The sequence below is a fragment of the Apteryx mantelli genome, chromosome 2 (assembly GCF_036417845.1).
Source record: "Apteryx mantelli isolate bAptMan1 chromosome 2, bAptMan1.hap1, whole genome shotgun sequence".
NCBI lineage: Eukaryota > Metazoa > Chordata > Aves > Apterygiformes > Apterygidae > Apteryx > Apteryx mantelli.
In genome coordinates, this window is record NC_089979.1 from 172,669,033 (window position 1) to 172,685,237 (window position 16,205).

Below are 16,205 nucleotides of genomic sequence, written 5' to 3' on the forward strand. Positions count from 1 at the left end.
GTGCCAGGCGAGGGCTGCAGCCGCGCTGTCCCTGCAAAGCCCTGGGCCCTGGGTACCCACGCGTGAGCTCGTACAGCAGGGAGAGGCGGGCAGGTGCGGGCACGGGGGGGAGAAACCTGCTCTCAGGTTAGAGGAGGTGTTTTCCATGGCCAGAGACCGACCTGCCCCGGGGTATTTGAGAAGGGACCTGCAGGGAGGGTCCTTAAATCGGCAGGGGCAGGGTGGCGGGTGCTGGAAACGCGCTGGGAAAAGGGACAGGTCCCTGCTGGAGAGCCCGCGGCTGCGGGCCGTGTGCCGGCACCCGACGGGGGTCTGCAGAGTTCGCCCGGCGCACGCTCCGCTCCCCCGCCGCGGGGTTTTGGGGGTGCCCGGGGGTGTCCCCTGGTGACGCGCCCCCTCCGCAGCCCCGGGGCAGGAGCAGTGCGACTGGACCGAGTGGAGCCCCTGCTCCCGGAGCTGCGGCACCGGGCTGGCTTCCCGGGAGGGCGCGTGCGCCTGCGCGACCCCCGGCACCCCCGGCACCCCGTGCAACGCCAGCGCGCGCCAGGAGCAGCAGGCGTGCTACCTGCGCCCCTGCCCGGGTAAGGGGGGAGCGGGGCCCCAGGGCCGTGCTGCTGGGCACGAGCTCTGCCCGCCTGCACCGTGCCGCCGGCGCTGGGCAGGGCCCGTCCCGGTGCCGCGGGCTGCCACGCTGGCCCCTCTCCTCGCTGCCCGCAGACGAGTGCTCCTGGAGCCCCTGGACCCCGTGGAGCCCCTGCTCCTGCAGCCTCCCCGTGCAGCAGCGCTACCGGCACCAGCTCGACCCTGACGCCGGCCTCGGCCCCGGCTCGGAGCTGTGCGTGGGGCTGGACGGGCAGTTCCGCGTGTGCAACCATTCGGGGTGCTCAGGTGAGGGACGGGGCTGGCGCGAACCTTGGTGCCCGCCGCTGCTGCCCGTCCTGTGCTCGCTGCCCCGGTCCTGCCCGTCCCTGTGTGCTCGCTGCCTGCACCCTGCCTGTCCCCTGGGCTAACTGGGATGCTCCTGCCCTTCCCAGGCTGCTGCCTGCACCCTGCCTGTCCCCCGTGTGCCTGCTGGCGGCGTCCCTGCCCATCCTGCCTGCTCCCTGCCCATCCTCACGTGCTCCCAGTCCTATCCCGGCACATCCCGCTCTTGCTCATCGGGATGTCCCTGCCCATCCTGTGTGCTTCCTGCCCTGACCCTGCCTGTCCCCGTCCCCGTGCGCTCCCCAGGGTGTCCCTGCCTATCCCTGCATGCTCGCTGCCTGCAGCCTGCCGGTGCTCGGGGCGTCGCTGCCCACCGCCCCGGGCTCCCTGCCTGACCCTTCCCCTCTCCCGCAGCAGCCAGCTGCCAGCCCCCCTTCGAGTACCGGCCCTGCGGCTCGCCGTGCGCGGGGCTCTGCTCCACCAGGCAGCACCCGGAGCTGTGCGCAGACCTGCCCCGGTGCCTGCCCGGCTGCTTCTGCCCCCAGGCAAGCGGGGGCAGGCGCAGGGCTGGGGGGGGGGGGGGACAGGGCCCCCGGCGTGGAGCTGGCAGGAAAGGGCCAACATAGGGCACCAGAGCCAGCCCGATGCGCGGCCGCATCCCCTTATGGGGACGCAGGTGGCGGGGGAAGATCGCCCCCGTGGAGCCGGGATAACGGGGCCGGAGAGCCCAGGAGGAGCCTGTTGCTAGCGGGGTGGCGGCGGGACGCGGGTTGCAAACGTGCAGCGGCCGGTGCAGAGGCAGGAAGGGCCCGGGGGGGCAGGGGGGGGCTGCAGGGCTGCACCGGGGACCGGCCACCCCATCCACGTTCCCGTTGTGCCGGCAGGGGCTGCTGGAGCAGAGCGGAGCCTGCGTGCCGCCCTCGCAGTGCGGCTGCCTGCACGTCAGCGGGCTGGACGGCCCCGTGCGCCTGGCCGCGGGAGACACCATCCTGCTCGGCTGCAAGGAGTGGTGAGAGGGGCCGGGAGGGCAGCCCGCAGCGCGTGGGGCAGCCGGGGGGGCGGCCGGAGCTCACCGCCTCTTCTCCTCGCAGCGTGTGCCGGGACGGCGCCCTGCGGTGCAGCAGCGAGGGCTGCCGGGGTGAGTGCAACCCCCCCCGCCCTCCGGCGCCCGCCCCGCGGACCCCCGCCGGCACCGCGGAGCCGCAGCCCTTGCAAGGGGCTCAGCTCGGAGGGAGCTCCCGGGTGCAAAAGTCCCGGCACCTCCGGGCGGCGAATGCCCCCAGCCCCTTGCCCTGCTCTGCGCACGGAACGGGCACGCGGCCGACCCCTCCTGCCGTCAGCCCCGCTCCGGCAGCGCCGTGCGCCCATGCAGCCCGCCTGCCCCGTCCCCCGCGGTGCCCCGACCCGCCGGCAGCTCCGTGTCCCCGGCAGGGCTGCTCCCGCTGAGCGACTGGTCCGAGTGGACGCCCTGCAGCGCCTGCCTGCCCCTGGAAGCGCTCGGCCCCGGCACCGTCTCCCTGCTGCTGGCCCAGGCGGGGGGCCGGCGGGAGGCGGCGGGGTCCCCGTCGGATGCCGCGCCGCTGGCGTCGGTGCAGCGCCGCTACCGCGCCTGCCTGGACCCGCAGAGCGGGCTGCCCTGGGCCGGCGGCGAGGCCGCCTGCGCCGCGGAGCTGCAGCAAGAGCGCCTCTGCCCGCAGCCCCACGCCTGCCAAGGTATTGGGGGCTCGGGGCCGGGGCCACCGCGGGTTTGGGGACCGGCCGGCGTCCCCCGAGCAGCCCTGCCGCACCTCGTCCCCGTGCATGGGGCAGGGGGGCTGCAGGCGGATGCCTCCCCCTGGGAGGGGGGGGATGGACGGACGGGGGTGTCCCCTGCCGTCCCCGCGGGGCAGGTGACGGCCGTGTCCCGCAGACCTCTGCATCTGGAGCCCCTGGGGCTCCTGGGGACCCTGCCGGGAGCCCTGCAGCGGGGGCTTCCGCCTGCGCCGCCGCCGCCCCCAGCACCCGGCGGGTGCCGCGCAGTGCTACGGCGCCCGCTCCCAGACGGAGAGCTGCAACACCGCCGCATGCCCAGGTAACGCCGCCGCGGGAGGGGGGGGACCCGCAGGCCCCCGCGGTGCCGTGCCCCCCCCCGTTGCACCCTCACGCCGGGCCTCTGCCCCCAGGGGAGGCGTGCGAGCAGCGCGGCAAGGTGTTTGCCGCCTCCTGCGCCAACGGCTGCCCCCGCACCTGCGCCGACCTCTGGCGTCACGTGGAGTGTCTGCAGGGCGCCTGCAAGCCAGGTGGGCGCCCGCAGCCCTGCTCCTCACGGCCCCCCCTCCGGCCCGTGGGGTGCTCGGGGTGCATGCAGGCACTTTTGGGGGGTGCAGCCCCGCTCCTCATGGCCCCCCCCCCCCGGCCCGCAGGGTGCCGGTGCCCCGAGGGGCAGCTTCTGCAGGACGGGGTGTGCGTGCCGGTCGCTGAATGTCGCTGCGGGCTCCCCGGGGCCAACAGCACCCTGGAGGTCTTGCCGGGGCAAGTGGCCGAGGTCGAGTGTCACAACTGGTAGGTGTCGCGGGGCGGGGGGGGGGGGGGGGACACGGGGGGAGAGCTCGGGCGGGTTGGCAGGACGCGCTGTGCCCCGTGGGGAGGGCTGGGGCGCGCATGGGGCGTTTGATGCTCCGGCTGCGGGGTTGGGGGCCCTTTGCGAGCCGGCACGTCTCCCCATGCAGCACCTGCGGGAACGGGACCTTCGCGTGCCCAGACGCGCCGTGTCCCTCCTATGGGCCCTGGTCCGCCTGGAGCCCCTGCTCCGAGAGCTGCGGAGGGGGCAGCACCTTCCGGCACCGCGGCTGCGAGGAGAGCGCCGGCGGGGCGCCCTGCCCGGCCGAGGCCACGCGGGAGACGGCCGCGTGCAACCTGCAGCCCTGCCCCGGTGAGCGCCGGGCACGGGGATGGGGGCACGGCCTTGCCGAGCAGCGCCGGGGCGGCCCCGAACCCTGCTCTCTGCCCCCGTCCCCCCGCAGCCGGCTGCCAGCTGAGCGCCTGGTCCCCCTGGAGCCCCTGCAGCGCCAGCTGCGGAGGCGGCATCTCCGAGCGGAGCCGGGCCCCGCTGCCGGCGCGGGATGGCGCGGAGGAGCCGTGCCCCGCGCTGCCGCCGCTGCTGCTGCACCGGCTCTGCAACACCCACAACTGCACGCCGGGTAGGGGCGGCTCGCGGGGCGCGTGGGGCGGCCGCTCGCGGGGTGCGCGCTGCCCCGGTGCCAGCCCGTGCGTGGGGCATGGGGCACGCCGCCCCCGCTCCTTCTGCCCCACGTCAGCCGGGATGGACCAGGGGGGTCCGGGTTGGGGTGCGTAACGCTGTGGATGGAGAGACGGGGCAACTTGCTAGCTCAGCCTCCGGAGGCAGCCGGTGTGCGGGATGGCCTGGGGGGGGTCCGGCTGGGTTTCCCCACGCCACGCAGCTCGGTGTGGGGTGGGGAGCTCCATGCCCGGGCGATAACCAGCCCCGCGCGCACCTGCGCGCTCCGCAGAGTGCCCGAGCGGCCGGGTGCACAGCGACTGCGCCAACGCCTGTCCCCACGCCTGCTCCCACCTCCGCCCGGGGACCCGGTGCCTGCAGGAGACTTGCCAGCCCGGCTGCGCCTGCCCGCCCGGACAGGTACGGCTGCGCCCCGCCGTGGGATCCCTTCCCTAAGCCAGGGAAATGCCTCCCGGGCTGAGGGGGGGGGGGGGCTGCGCTGGCCTCAGCGGGGCTGCACAGGGCTTGGAGAAAAGAGCCAGGAACGGAGGGGGGGGGGGCTCGGCCCCAGGGCAAAGCCGTTCGAGCTGGGATGGTGCAGGCTGCAGGATGCTGCCGGGAAGGAGCTCCGTCGTCGCTGCAGCCAGCGACCGGTGACCGTGGAGTCACCGCTGGGTGTGTGTGTTGGGGGGGGTCCTGCAGGTGCTGCAGGATGGCACCTGCGTGCCCCCCGAGGAGTGCCGCTGCGTGCTGGCCCCCCCCGTGCCCTGGGCGCGCAACCTGTCGCAGGAGGAGCGGGAGCAGGAGTACCCGCCGGGCAGCCGCATCCACCACCGCTGCAACAGCTGGTGAGTGCCGCGCCGGGGCGCCTGGGTGTCCCGCTTTCCCTGTGCGGGTGCTGAGCCCCGGGGAGGGCTCGGAGCTGCGGCGGGCGCTGGGACTCTGGGCAGGGGTGCAGGAGTTTGGGCTGGCTCTGACCCCCCCCCCCCCATCGCTCTCTGCAGCGTCTGCGTCCGTGGAGCCTTCAACTGCTCCCAGCAGGATTGCAACGGTAAGAGACCCCCGGGCCGGGTCCCGCTGCTCCGTCTCCGGTGCAATCCCTGCTCCGGCCTTGCATGCTGCCTCGGCTCCTTCGTCCTGCCCCCGTTGTACCGGTGACGCTCGCCGGCGGCGCGCTGCCCGTGCCTGCGCCGCAGCCCTGTGCCGCAGCCCTGGCACTGCCCGCTCCTCCCGCAGTGGACTGCCTGTGGTCGCCCTGGTCGCCCTGGTCGCCCTGCTCCGCCACGTGCGGGTCGGGCGAGCGCCTGTCCCGCCGGCACCCGCTCCAGCAGCGCCTCTACGACGGGGCGGAGTGCGTGGGGCCGGCCACCCGCCAGGCCGCCTGCGACCTCCCGGACTGCGGTGAGTCCAGGGCCGCGGGACCCCCCCGCGTCTGAGCCCTGCACCGGCGCGGAGGCAGGGATGCCCTCGGGATGCCCGAGCGCCCCGGGATGGCGTGCAGCCGGCGGGCACCGCCGCCAGCACCGCCAACCGCAGCACGAGATGCCATCGAGGCCGAGGGTCACCCCTGTGCTCCAGGGCACCTGGAAGCAGGTTGCACAAATCCAGCCCCAAAGGCCTGTCCAGCTGCCCAGACCCCCCGCACGGCCCCACCAGGGAGGGTCGTTGGGGCGCAGGGGGTGCACGCGTGTGCTTCCGCTGAGCCCCTGCCACCAGCGTGTCCCGTCCCCATGTCTGGCCTCTCTGGCCAGGCCTTTCCCTCCCGTGCAGGGCTCCTGCCCCACGGCGTCCCCCCCCCCCCGCTTTTGCACCATCCCTCCAACCCGCGCGGCTCCTCTTGGAGACAGGGCAATGCACCAGGGTGGGGTCGCGTTTGCTCACGCCGCTTCCTCCTTGGTGCATCGCGGAGGCTCCAGGGCTGCAACATTGGGCAGCTCCGGCCGCTTGCTCACGCTCACCGGCCCCGCTGCACCCGCCAGGCGCATCCTGGGGCTGCACCGGGGGGAAAACGGCACCGGGGAGGGATGGGGGTGAGGTGACCGTCGCCGCTTGCAGCCTGCCCGGCGGGGGAGCGCTGGCAGGGCGCCGGGGCGCCGGCGGGCTGCGAGCGGAGCTGCCGGGAGATCTACGGGGAGCCGCCGCACAACTGCAGCGGGGCCGCGGCGCCGGGCTGCACCTGCGAGCCGGGGCGCTACCGCAACGGCAGCGGGCACTGCGTCACGGCCGCCCGCTGCGAGTGCCTGCACCGGGGGCGGCTCTACGAGGTGAGCGGGCGCAAACCCCGCCGCCGGGAGCATCCCTGAGCGCGGCAGGGCTGCCTGCGGGGCCGGCAGCGGGGTGCCCCCCCCCCCCCTTGCCGCCGCTGAGCCCTCCCTCCCCTCTCGCCCAGCCCGGCAGCGAGTGGCTCGAGGACTGCGCGACCTGCCGCTGCGTCAACGGCAGGGCGGCGTGCGCGGCCGCCTGCCCCCCGCTCTCGTGCCCCGAGGTACGGCTCCGTCCCCTCCCGCGGCTCGCGGCCTCCCCCAGGGGTCCGTCCCCGGGGCACAGCCCTGCCGGCTCGCCGGGATCCCCGGAGCAGCGCCAGGAAAGGGCAGCGCGAGCCGGGCGCTGAGGCCGGCACTCTCCCTGCAGGGCGAAGCCAAGGTGCAGGAGCCGGGCAGCTGCTGCCCCGTGTGCAGGAAGGAATCGCTGGGTAAGGACCGCGGCGCCCCGGGGGGGGGCTCTGCCCATCCGGAGCTGCGCGCTCCGCTGCGTCTGCAGTGACGGGGTTGCCCACCGCGCTGCGCCTTCCTTGCAGAGGAGCCGTCGTCCATGTGCCGGCGCTTCACCGAGGTGCGCAACATCACCAAGGGCCGCTGCTCCCTGCACGGCGTGGAAGTGAGCTACTGCAGCGGGCGCTGCCTCTCTCGCACCACCGTCATCCCCGAGGTGAGCGCGGGGCCGCGGCGCAGCGAAGGCCGGGCGGGAGGGCGGCGCGAGTCCTGCGCCCGGTTTTGCAGCCCCGGGACCCGAGAGCAGGGCGCGGGGACGGCGGCGCTGACGGGCGGCGTCGGCATCGCCCCTCTCCCGCAGGAGCCCTACCTGCAGACGCTGTGCGACTGCTGCAGCTACCACCTGGACCCCGCCAGCCCCGTGCGCATCCTGAGCCTGCGGTGCGAGGACGGCGAGGTGGAGCCCGTGGTGCTGCCCGTCATCCACAGCTGCGAGTGCAGCAGCTGCCAGGGTGAGGGGGCCGCGGGGGGCCGCGGACGGGCCGGCGGCAGGGAGGGCTGCTCCGGCGCTCCCTGCTCCTGCTTGGATGCGCCAGGACGGTGTGGGGCAGGAGCACGGCTCCGGTCTGCATGGGGGGCTCCGGGCCGAGGCCCCCCACGCGCCCTCCTCATCCCGGCTTTCCTGCAGGCGGGGATTTTTCCAAGCGCTGAAGCGCAGTGGCCTGGCACGACGCTCCCCTCCGGCTTCCGACGGCGGCGGAGAGCCCCGAGGTGCCCCGCAGCCCCCGACCCCCCCGCCGAGCAATAAAGCACTCGGGACCCCCCAGACTTGCCCCTTCCTTGGGGGGGGGGGAGAGGGGGCAGGGGCGGGATGGGGCTGGGGGCACCGAGGGGGGGGGAGGGGGAGAAACCGGGCACCGGGAGGCAGCGGCGCCGGGGGCCCGGGGCGGGAGCGGGCGGACGCGCCGCCCCGTCGCGGATCCCGCCCCGTCGCGGATCCCGCCCCCCCCCGCGCAGCCCGGCCCAGCCGTCGGCGGCGGCGCAGCGCAGCGCAGCGCGGCCCGAGCCGCCCGCCCGCCCCGGCGCAGGTAGGGGCCGCCGAGCCGCCGCCGGGAGCAGGGGCAGCGCTCGGCCCCGCGCCGCCGGGGCGCACGCGTGGGGGGGTCGCGGCCGCGCCCGGAGGAGAAGGAGGGGGGGGGTGGTGGGTGGGGGGCCGGGGCTGCACCGCGTCGCGGCCGGTTGGGAGCAGGGCCCTGCCCGGGCTCCCCCCGACCCCTCGGGGCACCCTTGGCCGGGCTCCGCACGCACCCTTGGCCGCCTCTCCGGGCGTCCCCCGGCTCCTCTGAGCACCCGCCGCGCTCTGCACGCACCCTCGTCTGCCTCCCCGGGCCCCCCCCCCCAGGCTCTGCAGGCACCTTCGTCCGCCTCCCTGGCCCCCCCCCCCCCCCCCAGGCTCCCTGGGCAGCTGCTGGGCTCTGCGTGCACCCTTGGCCGGCTCTCCAGGCACCCCCCAGGCTCTGCAGGCACCTTCGTCCGGCTCCCTGGACCCCCCCAGGCTCCCTGGGCAGCTGCCGGGCTCTGCATGCACCCTTGGCCGGCTCTCCAGGCATCCCCAGCTCCCTGGGTGCCCTTATGCAGCCGCCTGAGCACCCACTGCGCTCTGCACACAGCCTTGTCTGGCCCCCCAGCCACTCACCAGGCTCGGCGTGCACCCTTGTCCGGCTCCCCGGGCACCCACCAGGCTCTGCATGCACCCTTGTCCGGCTCCCTGGACCCCCCCAGGCTCCCCAGGCACATGCCAGGCTCTGCATGCACCCTTGTCCAGGTCCCCGGGCCCCCACCAGCTCCCTGCGCCCCCACCAGTTCCCTGGGAATCCACCAAGCTCTGCACCCTCCCTTCCTCCGGCTCCCTGGATCCCCCCCTCAGGCTCCCTGGGCAGCCGCCGGGCTCTGCGTGCACCCTTGGCCGGCTCTCCAGGCACCCCCAGCTCCCTGGGTGCCCTTATGCGGCTGCCTGAGCATCCACTGCGCTCTGCACACAGCCTTGTCCAGCTCCCCAGGCACCCACCGGGCTCTGCATGCACCCTTGTCTGGCTCCGCGGTCCCCCCCCCCCAGGCTCCCCGGGCACCCACCAGGCTCTGCATGCACCCTTATCCGGCTCCCCAGGCACCTGCCAGGCTCTGCATGCACCCTTGTCCAGGTCCCCGGGCCCCCACCAGCTCCCTGGGCCCCCACCAGTTCCCTGGGAACCCACCAAGCTCTGCACCCTCCCTTGTCAGGCTCCCTGTGCACCCTTGTCCGGCTGCCCGAGCACCCACTGGGCTCTGCACGCACCCTTGTCCGGCTCCCCAGGCACTCACCGAGCACCCACCGGCTCTCTGGGTACCCACTGGGCTCCCCATGCACCCTCATCTTGCTCCCCGAGCGCTCACCGAACTCCTCGGGCACCCGTGGGGCTGCAGGATCCCAAGGAGCCTTAGCCCCAGCACCACGCAGAGCCGCAGAGGAGCTGAGACCCCGCAGTCTCGCCCCACCAGTGCCAGGCTGCGGCACACGGGCAGCTCGCGGGCCTGGCGAGGGAAGGGGCACGGGCAGAACGAGTTGCACATGCAGCGCTTGCGTGCACCGCGTTGCATTTGGGGCTGCCGCAGCCCTTCGCTCCTCGCCTGGCACCCGGGCAGGGCGAGCCGCGGGCACGCGGGGCAGCCGTGGAGGTCACACCGCTCCCCGGCGGCTGTGGCCACCTGCAGGGTCCCCGCTCGGCTCTGGAGCCCGGCGCTGCTGCGGGTCTGGGGCTGCCGAAACCCCGATCTGCCGAGCCGGGCTCCGAGCCTGGGTTTGCACCCGGCAGATCCCACGCGGGACCCTCCCCGGCTGCCCCGGGATGCAGGGCAAGGGAGGCAGCAGGGAGACGGCTTTCCCATCTCCGGCGGTGCCATTCCTGCCTTATCCGGCCCGGAGGGCTCTCGCCAGGGCTGGTGTGCCCCGAGGCTGGAGCTCTGCTCTGTTTCGGGGGCGAAAGCTGGCACCAGGGGCTCCCGACCTGCCGGGCTCCGCTGTGCCGGGCAAAGCTGGAGGTTTCCCCGCCGTGTGCTGGCCTCGCGCCTCCGGACCGCTGCGGATGCAGGGAAGAGCCCGGCTCGCTGGTTCGGAGCTGCGCAAGCCAGGTCGTGTCTCCCATCAGCCTTTTGACCCTCCAGCCCCTGTTCCCCGCGTGCAGGTCCCTTCCCGTCCCTCCGAACACGGACGAGCTCAGCAGGTTCCCTCTGGGAGGAGGACGCCGTGCCCCCGTTACGGGGAAACGTTTTGCACCCGAGGATTGCCCCCCTTTTTGGTTTTCCTCCCGGGGATCTGGCTGCGCTGCTCTGACAGTGACGCAGCATCCGGGGCGCCACCGGCACGTCTGACGTGCGTGCGAGCGGTGGGAGATGTTGGAAAAACAGAGGAGCCGAACGCTCTCGTCTCCGAGCAGCCTAACGCTGCGGTTGTGGGAAAGAAACGGCCGAGACTTGGGCCCTTGCGCGCGTCTGCCCCCAGCAGGCTGGGTTTGGGCTCGGGGCCAGCCGAATCAGGAGTTCGGTTCCTGCAAATCCAGCGTTAGCATTCGGGCGCTGCAGCGCTCGCCCCCGGGCCGGCTCAGAGAAGCGGTGCTTCCCTCTTCGGGGCGGGGGGAGATTTTTGCCGGTCTGCTTTTGGCATGGTTATTTCGCGGCTCTTGGCGATGCCGAGAACAACTCGTCCATTTTTTGGGAGAGGGCCTTCGGAAAGAGGCTGGCGGCGCATCCCGTGGGGATGCATCCTGCAAAGCGCGGCAAGAGCTTGGGCTCGCGCTGCAGCGCTCGCTCGCTCGCTCGCCCCCGGCCCAGGTGTGCCGCGTTTCGTCCCCCCGGCCGGTCCCTCGGAGGCCGTCGCGCCTGCGCCGCTCTGCCTGCTGCTACTGCTTGCGGAGTTCAGCCTGCAGCAGTAACAGCCTGTTGGTGCTTTTAATTCAAAACCTCCCATAAAGGTAAAAATCCTGCTATCCTGCTATCCACACCTGCTTTCACATATATATATATTTTAAACTCTTTTACAAGCGTTTCAGCTCCTCCATGGTTAACTCACTAGGTGTCAGAGTCTCGTTGCTTACCCAAATCGCTCATTTAGATTTACATCAAACTTACATCATCGTGTATTTTATTACCATGGTTATACTGTTATTATAACTTAACCTTCTGCTTGGTTACCGAGCAAAAACAATTCCAGCAAGTGACCCGACTGTTGTATCCCAGCAAAAATATCACACCGTTTGTTTTCGGCTTTACCCTAAAGATAAGGTCGTTCCAGCTTTCCGGGCGATAGGGCAACTTCCATACAAACCAGCTCATTAAATGGATGTTAAGTGAACTTGGGGGCCTCCGTTTTCCCTGCCCGCGTTTGTGCGGATCTGGAAGGGAGCTTCAGTGCAGTTGACAGGCTTGCAAAAGAGCTGGTTGCAGTGGAAATCTCTGCTGAATGTCCCTGAATGTCCAGGATTGTATGTGTGGGGGGGGGGAAAAAGAAAAAAAGGCTGTGTACAAGCCCTGGGCGGCACTGAAAGGATGGCTTTATAGAAATCCGGGATTTGCCCCGTCTTGCCCCATTGTCTTCGGCCGCGGGCTGCCTCCCCCGGAAAGCAGAGGACGGATTTAGCAAGGCTGTTAACAAGTCCGATGTCACAAGAGGCTTTTGTGTGAAAACTGGTTGGAAATGTTTGCCTTGGGGGAAGATAAATAAAAGATGAACGTGGAGCTGTAGAAAGTACAGAGCGAGGAAACATGCTGTTCCCTGTTTGTCCTCTCGCGCTGCACAAAAGCGGAGAGATGCCAAGTGAGATATAGCGGCAGGAAATTTTGAAGTTCAGAAGAGAAAGCAGGTTCACCGGGAGGGTATTTCATCCATGGCACTCCTTGCTGCAGGCACCCCGAGGGCAGAGACTTGCCAAATTTAGGTAAAGGATGGTATGTTGGCTCTTGAGGGCATCATACGCTGCAGCAGAATAAATAAATGCAACCGTGAAACCCTCTGAGTCATCAGGGTGTGAAGCCAGCTGTCAGCCGGGGAGGTGTCACGGATAAATATCGGCACGCACAGGGATTGCCCGGGTCTCTGCGCCTTTGGAGTGTGGCCGGGAGAAGCGCTCTGCTCTGCTCGGCCGTTCCCAAGCCGAAGCCCCGGCGCACCGCGCTCGCAGCCGGGTGCCGGGGCCGCGGCGCCGACGGGCTGCCGATTTCTGCTTGCAGATGCCGGTGACGTTTGAGGATGTCGCAGTCTATTTCTGCCCGGAGGAGTGGAAGGAGCTGGCGGAGTGGCAGAAGGAGCTTTACTGGCACGTGATGAAGGAGAACTACGAGCTCGTCACCTCGCTCGGTAAAGGGAGGCGCCGTGAGCGCGGCAGAGCTGCGCAGCGCTCTGCGCGGTGCGGCTGCGGCGCGGAGCCGAGCCTGGCCCTCGCGGTACTAAACCCAAGGGCGGGCAGTGAAACTGGGGGCACACGATGTAAAAGAGGGTTTAAAAAAAAAAAAAATCCGGAGGGGAAAAAAAAAAGAATCAGGTGGCCGCAGCCTTAGGGGTTGTCACTGAAAGCCGCAGCCGGCGTTGCCCTGGCCAGAGGTCTGGGCAAGGCATGTGGCTGCCGGGGGGGCTCCTCGCGCAGGCGGTGGGGCGGCCCCGACGCTGGCCCGGGTCCGAGCCCCGCTGCGGTGAACCAGCGAGCGCCTCGCGTTCGGGTCCTTTCAGCTTTGCGCCGACCTCAGGCGTGGTCCGTTCTTTCCCCTCCAGTTGACGACGGGGCTTCGTGTTTGGAGGAGAAGAGTCACGAGGAAGACGCCGATGGCTTAGACGGCGTCAAGAGCCTTTCGGTGAAGCTCGAAGAGGTGTTTTCCCGGGGTTTGGCGAGGGCGAGCCCGGGCAGGCTGCAGACCTTGCGGAGGAGCGCGGCAGGCGGCAATGCGCGGGAGCGAGCGCCGGAGAGCGGTTCCCACCCGAGAACCCCCGCGGCAGAGAGACCCCAGGGCCTGCCGGAGCGCGAGCGGGGCCTGGCGGACAGGAGCGATTTCCCGGCGTGGCCGCGGAGCCGCAAACGGGAGCGCCCGTTTCCGTGCAGCGAGTGCGGGAAGCGCTTCTCCCAGAAGGGCGACCTGAAGATCCACCTGCGGATCCACACCGGGGAGCGGCCTTACGCCTGCACCGAGTGCGGGAAGAGCTTCACCCAGCGCGGGTACCTCAAAATCCACCTGCGGCTGCACACCGGGGAGAAGCCCTTCCCTTGCACCGACTGCGGCAAGCGGTTCCCCTCCAAGGGGGACCTGAGGATGCACCAGCGCAAGCACACGGGCGAGCGGCCCTTCCTCTGCAGCGAGTGCGGGAAGAGCTTCACCAGGAAAGTCGACCTCCGGGTGCATCTGCGGAAGCACACGGGCGAGAGGCCCTTCTCCTGCACCGAGTGTGGGAAGAGCTTCACATCCAAGGGCTACCTCAAGATCCACCTGGGGCAGCACAAGGGGAAGAGGCCGTTCACCTGCCTGGAGTGCGGGAAGAGCTTCATTTCCAAGGGCTCGCTCAAGATTCACCAGCGGATCCACACTGGGGAGACGCCGTACGCCTGTGCCGAGTGCGGGAAGAGCTTCACCACCAAGGGCTACCTGAAGATCCACCAACGGCTGCACACGGGAGAGACTCCCTACCCCTGCGACGAGTGTGGGAAGAGCTTCACCACCAAGAGCTACCTCAAGATCCACCAGAAGATCCACACAGAAGGGACGCCCTTCATCTGCAGCGAGTGCGGGAAGAGCTTCACCACCACGCGCTATCTCAAAATGCACCAGCGGAGCCACACCGGGAAGACGACGTTCCCCTGCCCGGAGTGTGGGGAGAGCTTCACGCAGAAGGGCTACCTCCGCATCCACCAGCGCGTGCACACCGGTGAGGGCCTCTTCACCTGCTCCGAATGTGGGAAGAGCTTCACAGCCAAGTACCTCAAGATCCACCAGCGCATGCACACAGGCGAGAGACCTTTCACATGCTCAGAGTGTGGGAAGAGTTTCACGGCTGAGGGCTCCTTGAAAATCCACCTAAAAATCCACACCCGGGTGTCGCTGAGCATCTGCACGGACTGTGGGAAGAGCTTCTCCTCCACTCGCTATCTCAAGGTGCACCAGAAGATCCACTTGCAAGAGCAAGTGCCAGCACCCGCTGGAAATGGGGACAGCCCTCTTCCAAAAGCCCCAGCGCCCATCTCCCAAAAAAGCCATTGGGAAATGATCTCCTTCACATGCAATGAATGTGGGAAGAGCTTTTGTCAGAAGTCGAATTTAATAACCCACCAGAAAACCCACATGGAGGAGAGGATGGTGGTTATAAAGCACAGGAGCGTCCTTGGCTCTGGCATTGCTCCGGTGACGGCCGTGGAGCTGCACCCAGCGGGTCTGGGCCAGGAGATGCGGCGAGCAGGGAAGGCTCACCTAGACCCAATTCCCTATCCCCTTGCAATGGATTTCAAACCCAGTTTCCAGTTTTCTCAGCTGCCCCCACCTCTTTCCTCAGGGGTAAATCTCAGCATCTCCTGAACTGATTTTGCTGCGCTTTCCTGCCTGATTTCCTATTCCACGCCATTACTTCTTTCTGCATGAAGTAGCTCTGCCTGGGTTCTTCCACTTAATCCGGTCCCCTGTTCTCCAGCGTTCTCCTGTTCTTCCTCCCACGCAGGGATCAGTCACGGCAGGGTGGCCCCATCCTGCCCAGCAGCCCCTGTGGAGCTCACAAGGGCTGGACCCTCCAGCTCGTGACTTCTTTTCATCCTTCCCTGGTACAGCACCTGCATTGGCTTTTCTGCCTCAGCTTCACACCTGGCTCATGGTCCATGTCCTGGGAACCCTCTAAATTCCTGTTGATATGCTGGATTTGTGTGTTAATTGCCGTAGATCCTCGTTGCCGCTCGCTTGCTTACATGCGGTGTCCTTGGACTCGTTGTGCAGGTGGTGAGGCCAGCTCTCCGCGCTCTCTTCCACCACTCCCAGCACCTCGTGTTGCCCCTGGCGTGAGTCAGAGCAGGGCGTGCAATCTCGTGCCCTGGGGAGCTTCAGCGCGGGTGTGATGCTGCCGGGCTCCGGGGAGATGCACAAGGGCAAATCTGTACCTTCCTCTTCCACGCTCTCCTCTGAATCGTTAGGACTGCAGAGGCCACCAGGCTCCACTCTTCCTCTCCCTTTGATTCCTCTTCCATATGCAGCAGCTGTTGAAAGGGTCCCTCAAAACCCACCTGTGTTGTTACCCACCTATTGTAACAGCCATTTGTGCCGGTCCAAGGGGGAAACGCTGCCGGGTGAGATATTGCAGAGTTCTGCCATAAATGCACAGCAAACAAGATGTTAATTCGAGCCTGGTAAAGGTATGAACCACAGCAAAGATCAGTGACGGCGCCCTAATAAAAGTCATTGGATATGTCAAGAAGAGGGAGTACAACCTCCGCAGAGCATCACCGAGGTAGTGTGACAGAGCCTGTGCTCCCTACGTGGTAAATCCCCTTCAGTTGGAAGTTCAGGACTAGAAGGAACCCAAGACGGGTACAGAAGAGCCAGTGTCTAGCTCAACACCCGGTTGAACGCAGAAGCAGCAGAAATCCCGGTGACTGTAGATGGGAAAGATCTGTCAGCGTGAGAAAAGGTACACCAAGGGTGGGACTGCTTCGTCCGTGTGCCCGCTGGGTAAGGAGGCTCTGCTTCTCCTCAGGCTGCTGGGCTGGGAGCCTTCTTGGGTGCGCTGTCCTGCGGGTCTGGGCCCGCTGCGAGGGCACGGGGACGCTGCTGTCAGCGGTGGGGCCAGTGGTGACACCGCGCTTGGCTGCCCTCCGGGGCCGCGAATTCCCTTCCTGTAGACAAGCCCTCCTATTCCCTTTGCTTCGGGCACGTGGGGTCTGGATCACAGACCTTCGAGTCAGGCGAAGTTCGAGGGGTCGGTGTTGGAGAGTTTAAGTCATAAGGAACAGGTCTCTCTACCTTGCCAATACTTTCCAGGAGCTTTTGTCCCAGGCAGTGCTGCAGAGCAGACCGGGGAGGGGAGTCCCTGGTTTCTAATACCGGTTGTTTTCAGGCTTGCTCCAATGCATAGACGAGGTGCTTCCCTGGGTTAAGTGCACAGGGTGCTCCCTGGAGTGGGTTCTCTGCGTGCGGCAAGATTTAGTCAGCTGCCGTTTGAAAGATGGTTGCAGTTAGCGGTTTGGGCTGGGAGAGGGGGTGAAAGTTGTTTTGCTGGCAAAAGGAGAGAATAGAGAAAGCCAGGAGTCTGTGACACCTGCGCTGTGTTTGAAGACCAGCTCTGAGACTGAGATCAAGCT

The 16,205-nt window shown here is 68.7% G+C and overlaps 2 protein-coding genes across 2 annotated transcripts in view; both read left to right on the top strand.

Moving 5' to 3' along the window:
- LOC136991357 (SCO-spondin-like) overlaps window positions 1-7,628 on the top strand; it is a 47,653-nt gene extending 40,025 nt beyond the window's left edge. The window contains exons 85-105 of the mRNA XM_067292237.1: window positions 405-581; window positions 718-888; window positions 1,339-1,469; window positions 1,809-1,933; window positions 2,016-2,062; window positions 2,356-2,637; window positions 2,834-2,995; window positions 3,087-3,203; window positions 3,327-3,465; window positions 3,633-3,835; window positions 3,927-4,103; window positions 4,434-4,561; window positions 4,844-4,989; window positions 5,146-5,192; window positions 5,378-5,542; window positions 6,197-6,405; window positions 6,531-6,626; window positions 6,773-6,833; window positions 6,939-7,069; window positions 7,214-7,364; window positions 7,541-7,628. Of these exons, the coding sequence (XP_067148338.1) occupies window positions 405-581; window positions 718-888; window positions 1,339-1,469; window positions 1,809-1,933; window positions 2,016-2,062; window positions 2,356-2,637; window positions 2,834-2,995; window positions 3,087-3,203; window positions 3,327-3,465; window positions 3,633-3,835; window positions 3,927-4,103; window positions 4,434-4,561; window positions 4,844-4,989; window positions 5,146-5,192; window positions 5,378-5,542; window positions 6,197-6,405; window positions 6,531-6,626; window positions 6,773-6,833; window positions 6,939-7,069; window positions 7,214-7,364; window positions 7,541-7,563 (2,888 nt within the window). The 3' untranslated portion in view covers window positions 7,564-7,628. The remainder of the gene's footprint in view (window positions 1-404; window positions 582-717; window positions 889-1,338; window positions 1,470-1,808; window positions 1,934-2,015; window positions 2,063-2,355; window positions 2,638-2,833; window positions 2,996-3,086; window positions 3,204-3,326; window positions 3,466-3,632; window positions 3,836-3,926; window positions 4,104-4,433; window positions 4,562-4,843; window positions 4,990-5,145; window positions 5,193-5,377; window positions 5,543-6,196; window positions 6,406-6,530; window positions 6,627-6,772; window positions 6,834-6,938; window positions 7,070-7,213; window positions 7,365-7,540) is intronic.
- Window positions 7,629-12,114: 4,486 nt separating this feature from the next.
- Window positions 12,115-14,439, top strand: LOC106500484 (oocyte zinc finger protein XlCOF6-like). The gene is made up of 2 exons (XM_067292238.1): window positions 12,115-12,241; window positions 12,653-14,439. The coding sequence occupies exons 1-2, from the start codon at window positions 12,115-12,117 to the stop codon at window positions 14,437-14,439; spliced, it is 1,914 nt and encodes a 637-aa protein (XP_067148339.1).
- The last annotated feature ends 1,766 nt before the right edge of the window (window positions 14,440-16,205 follow it).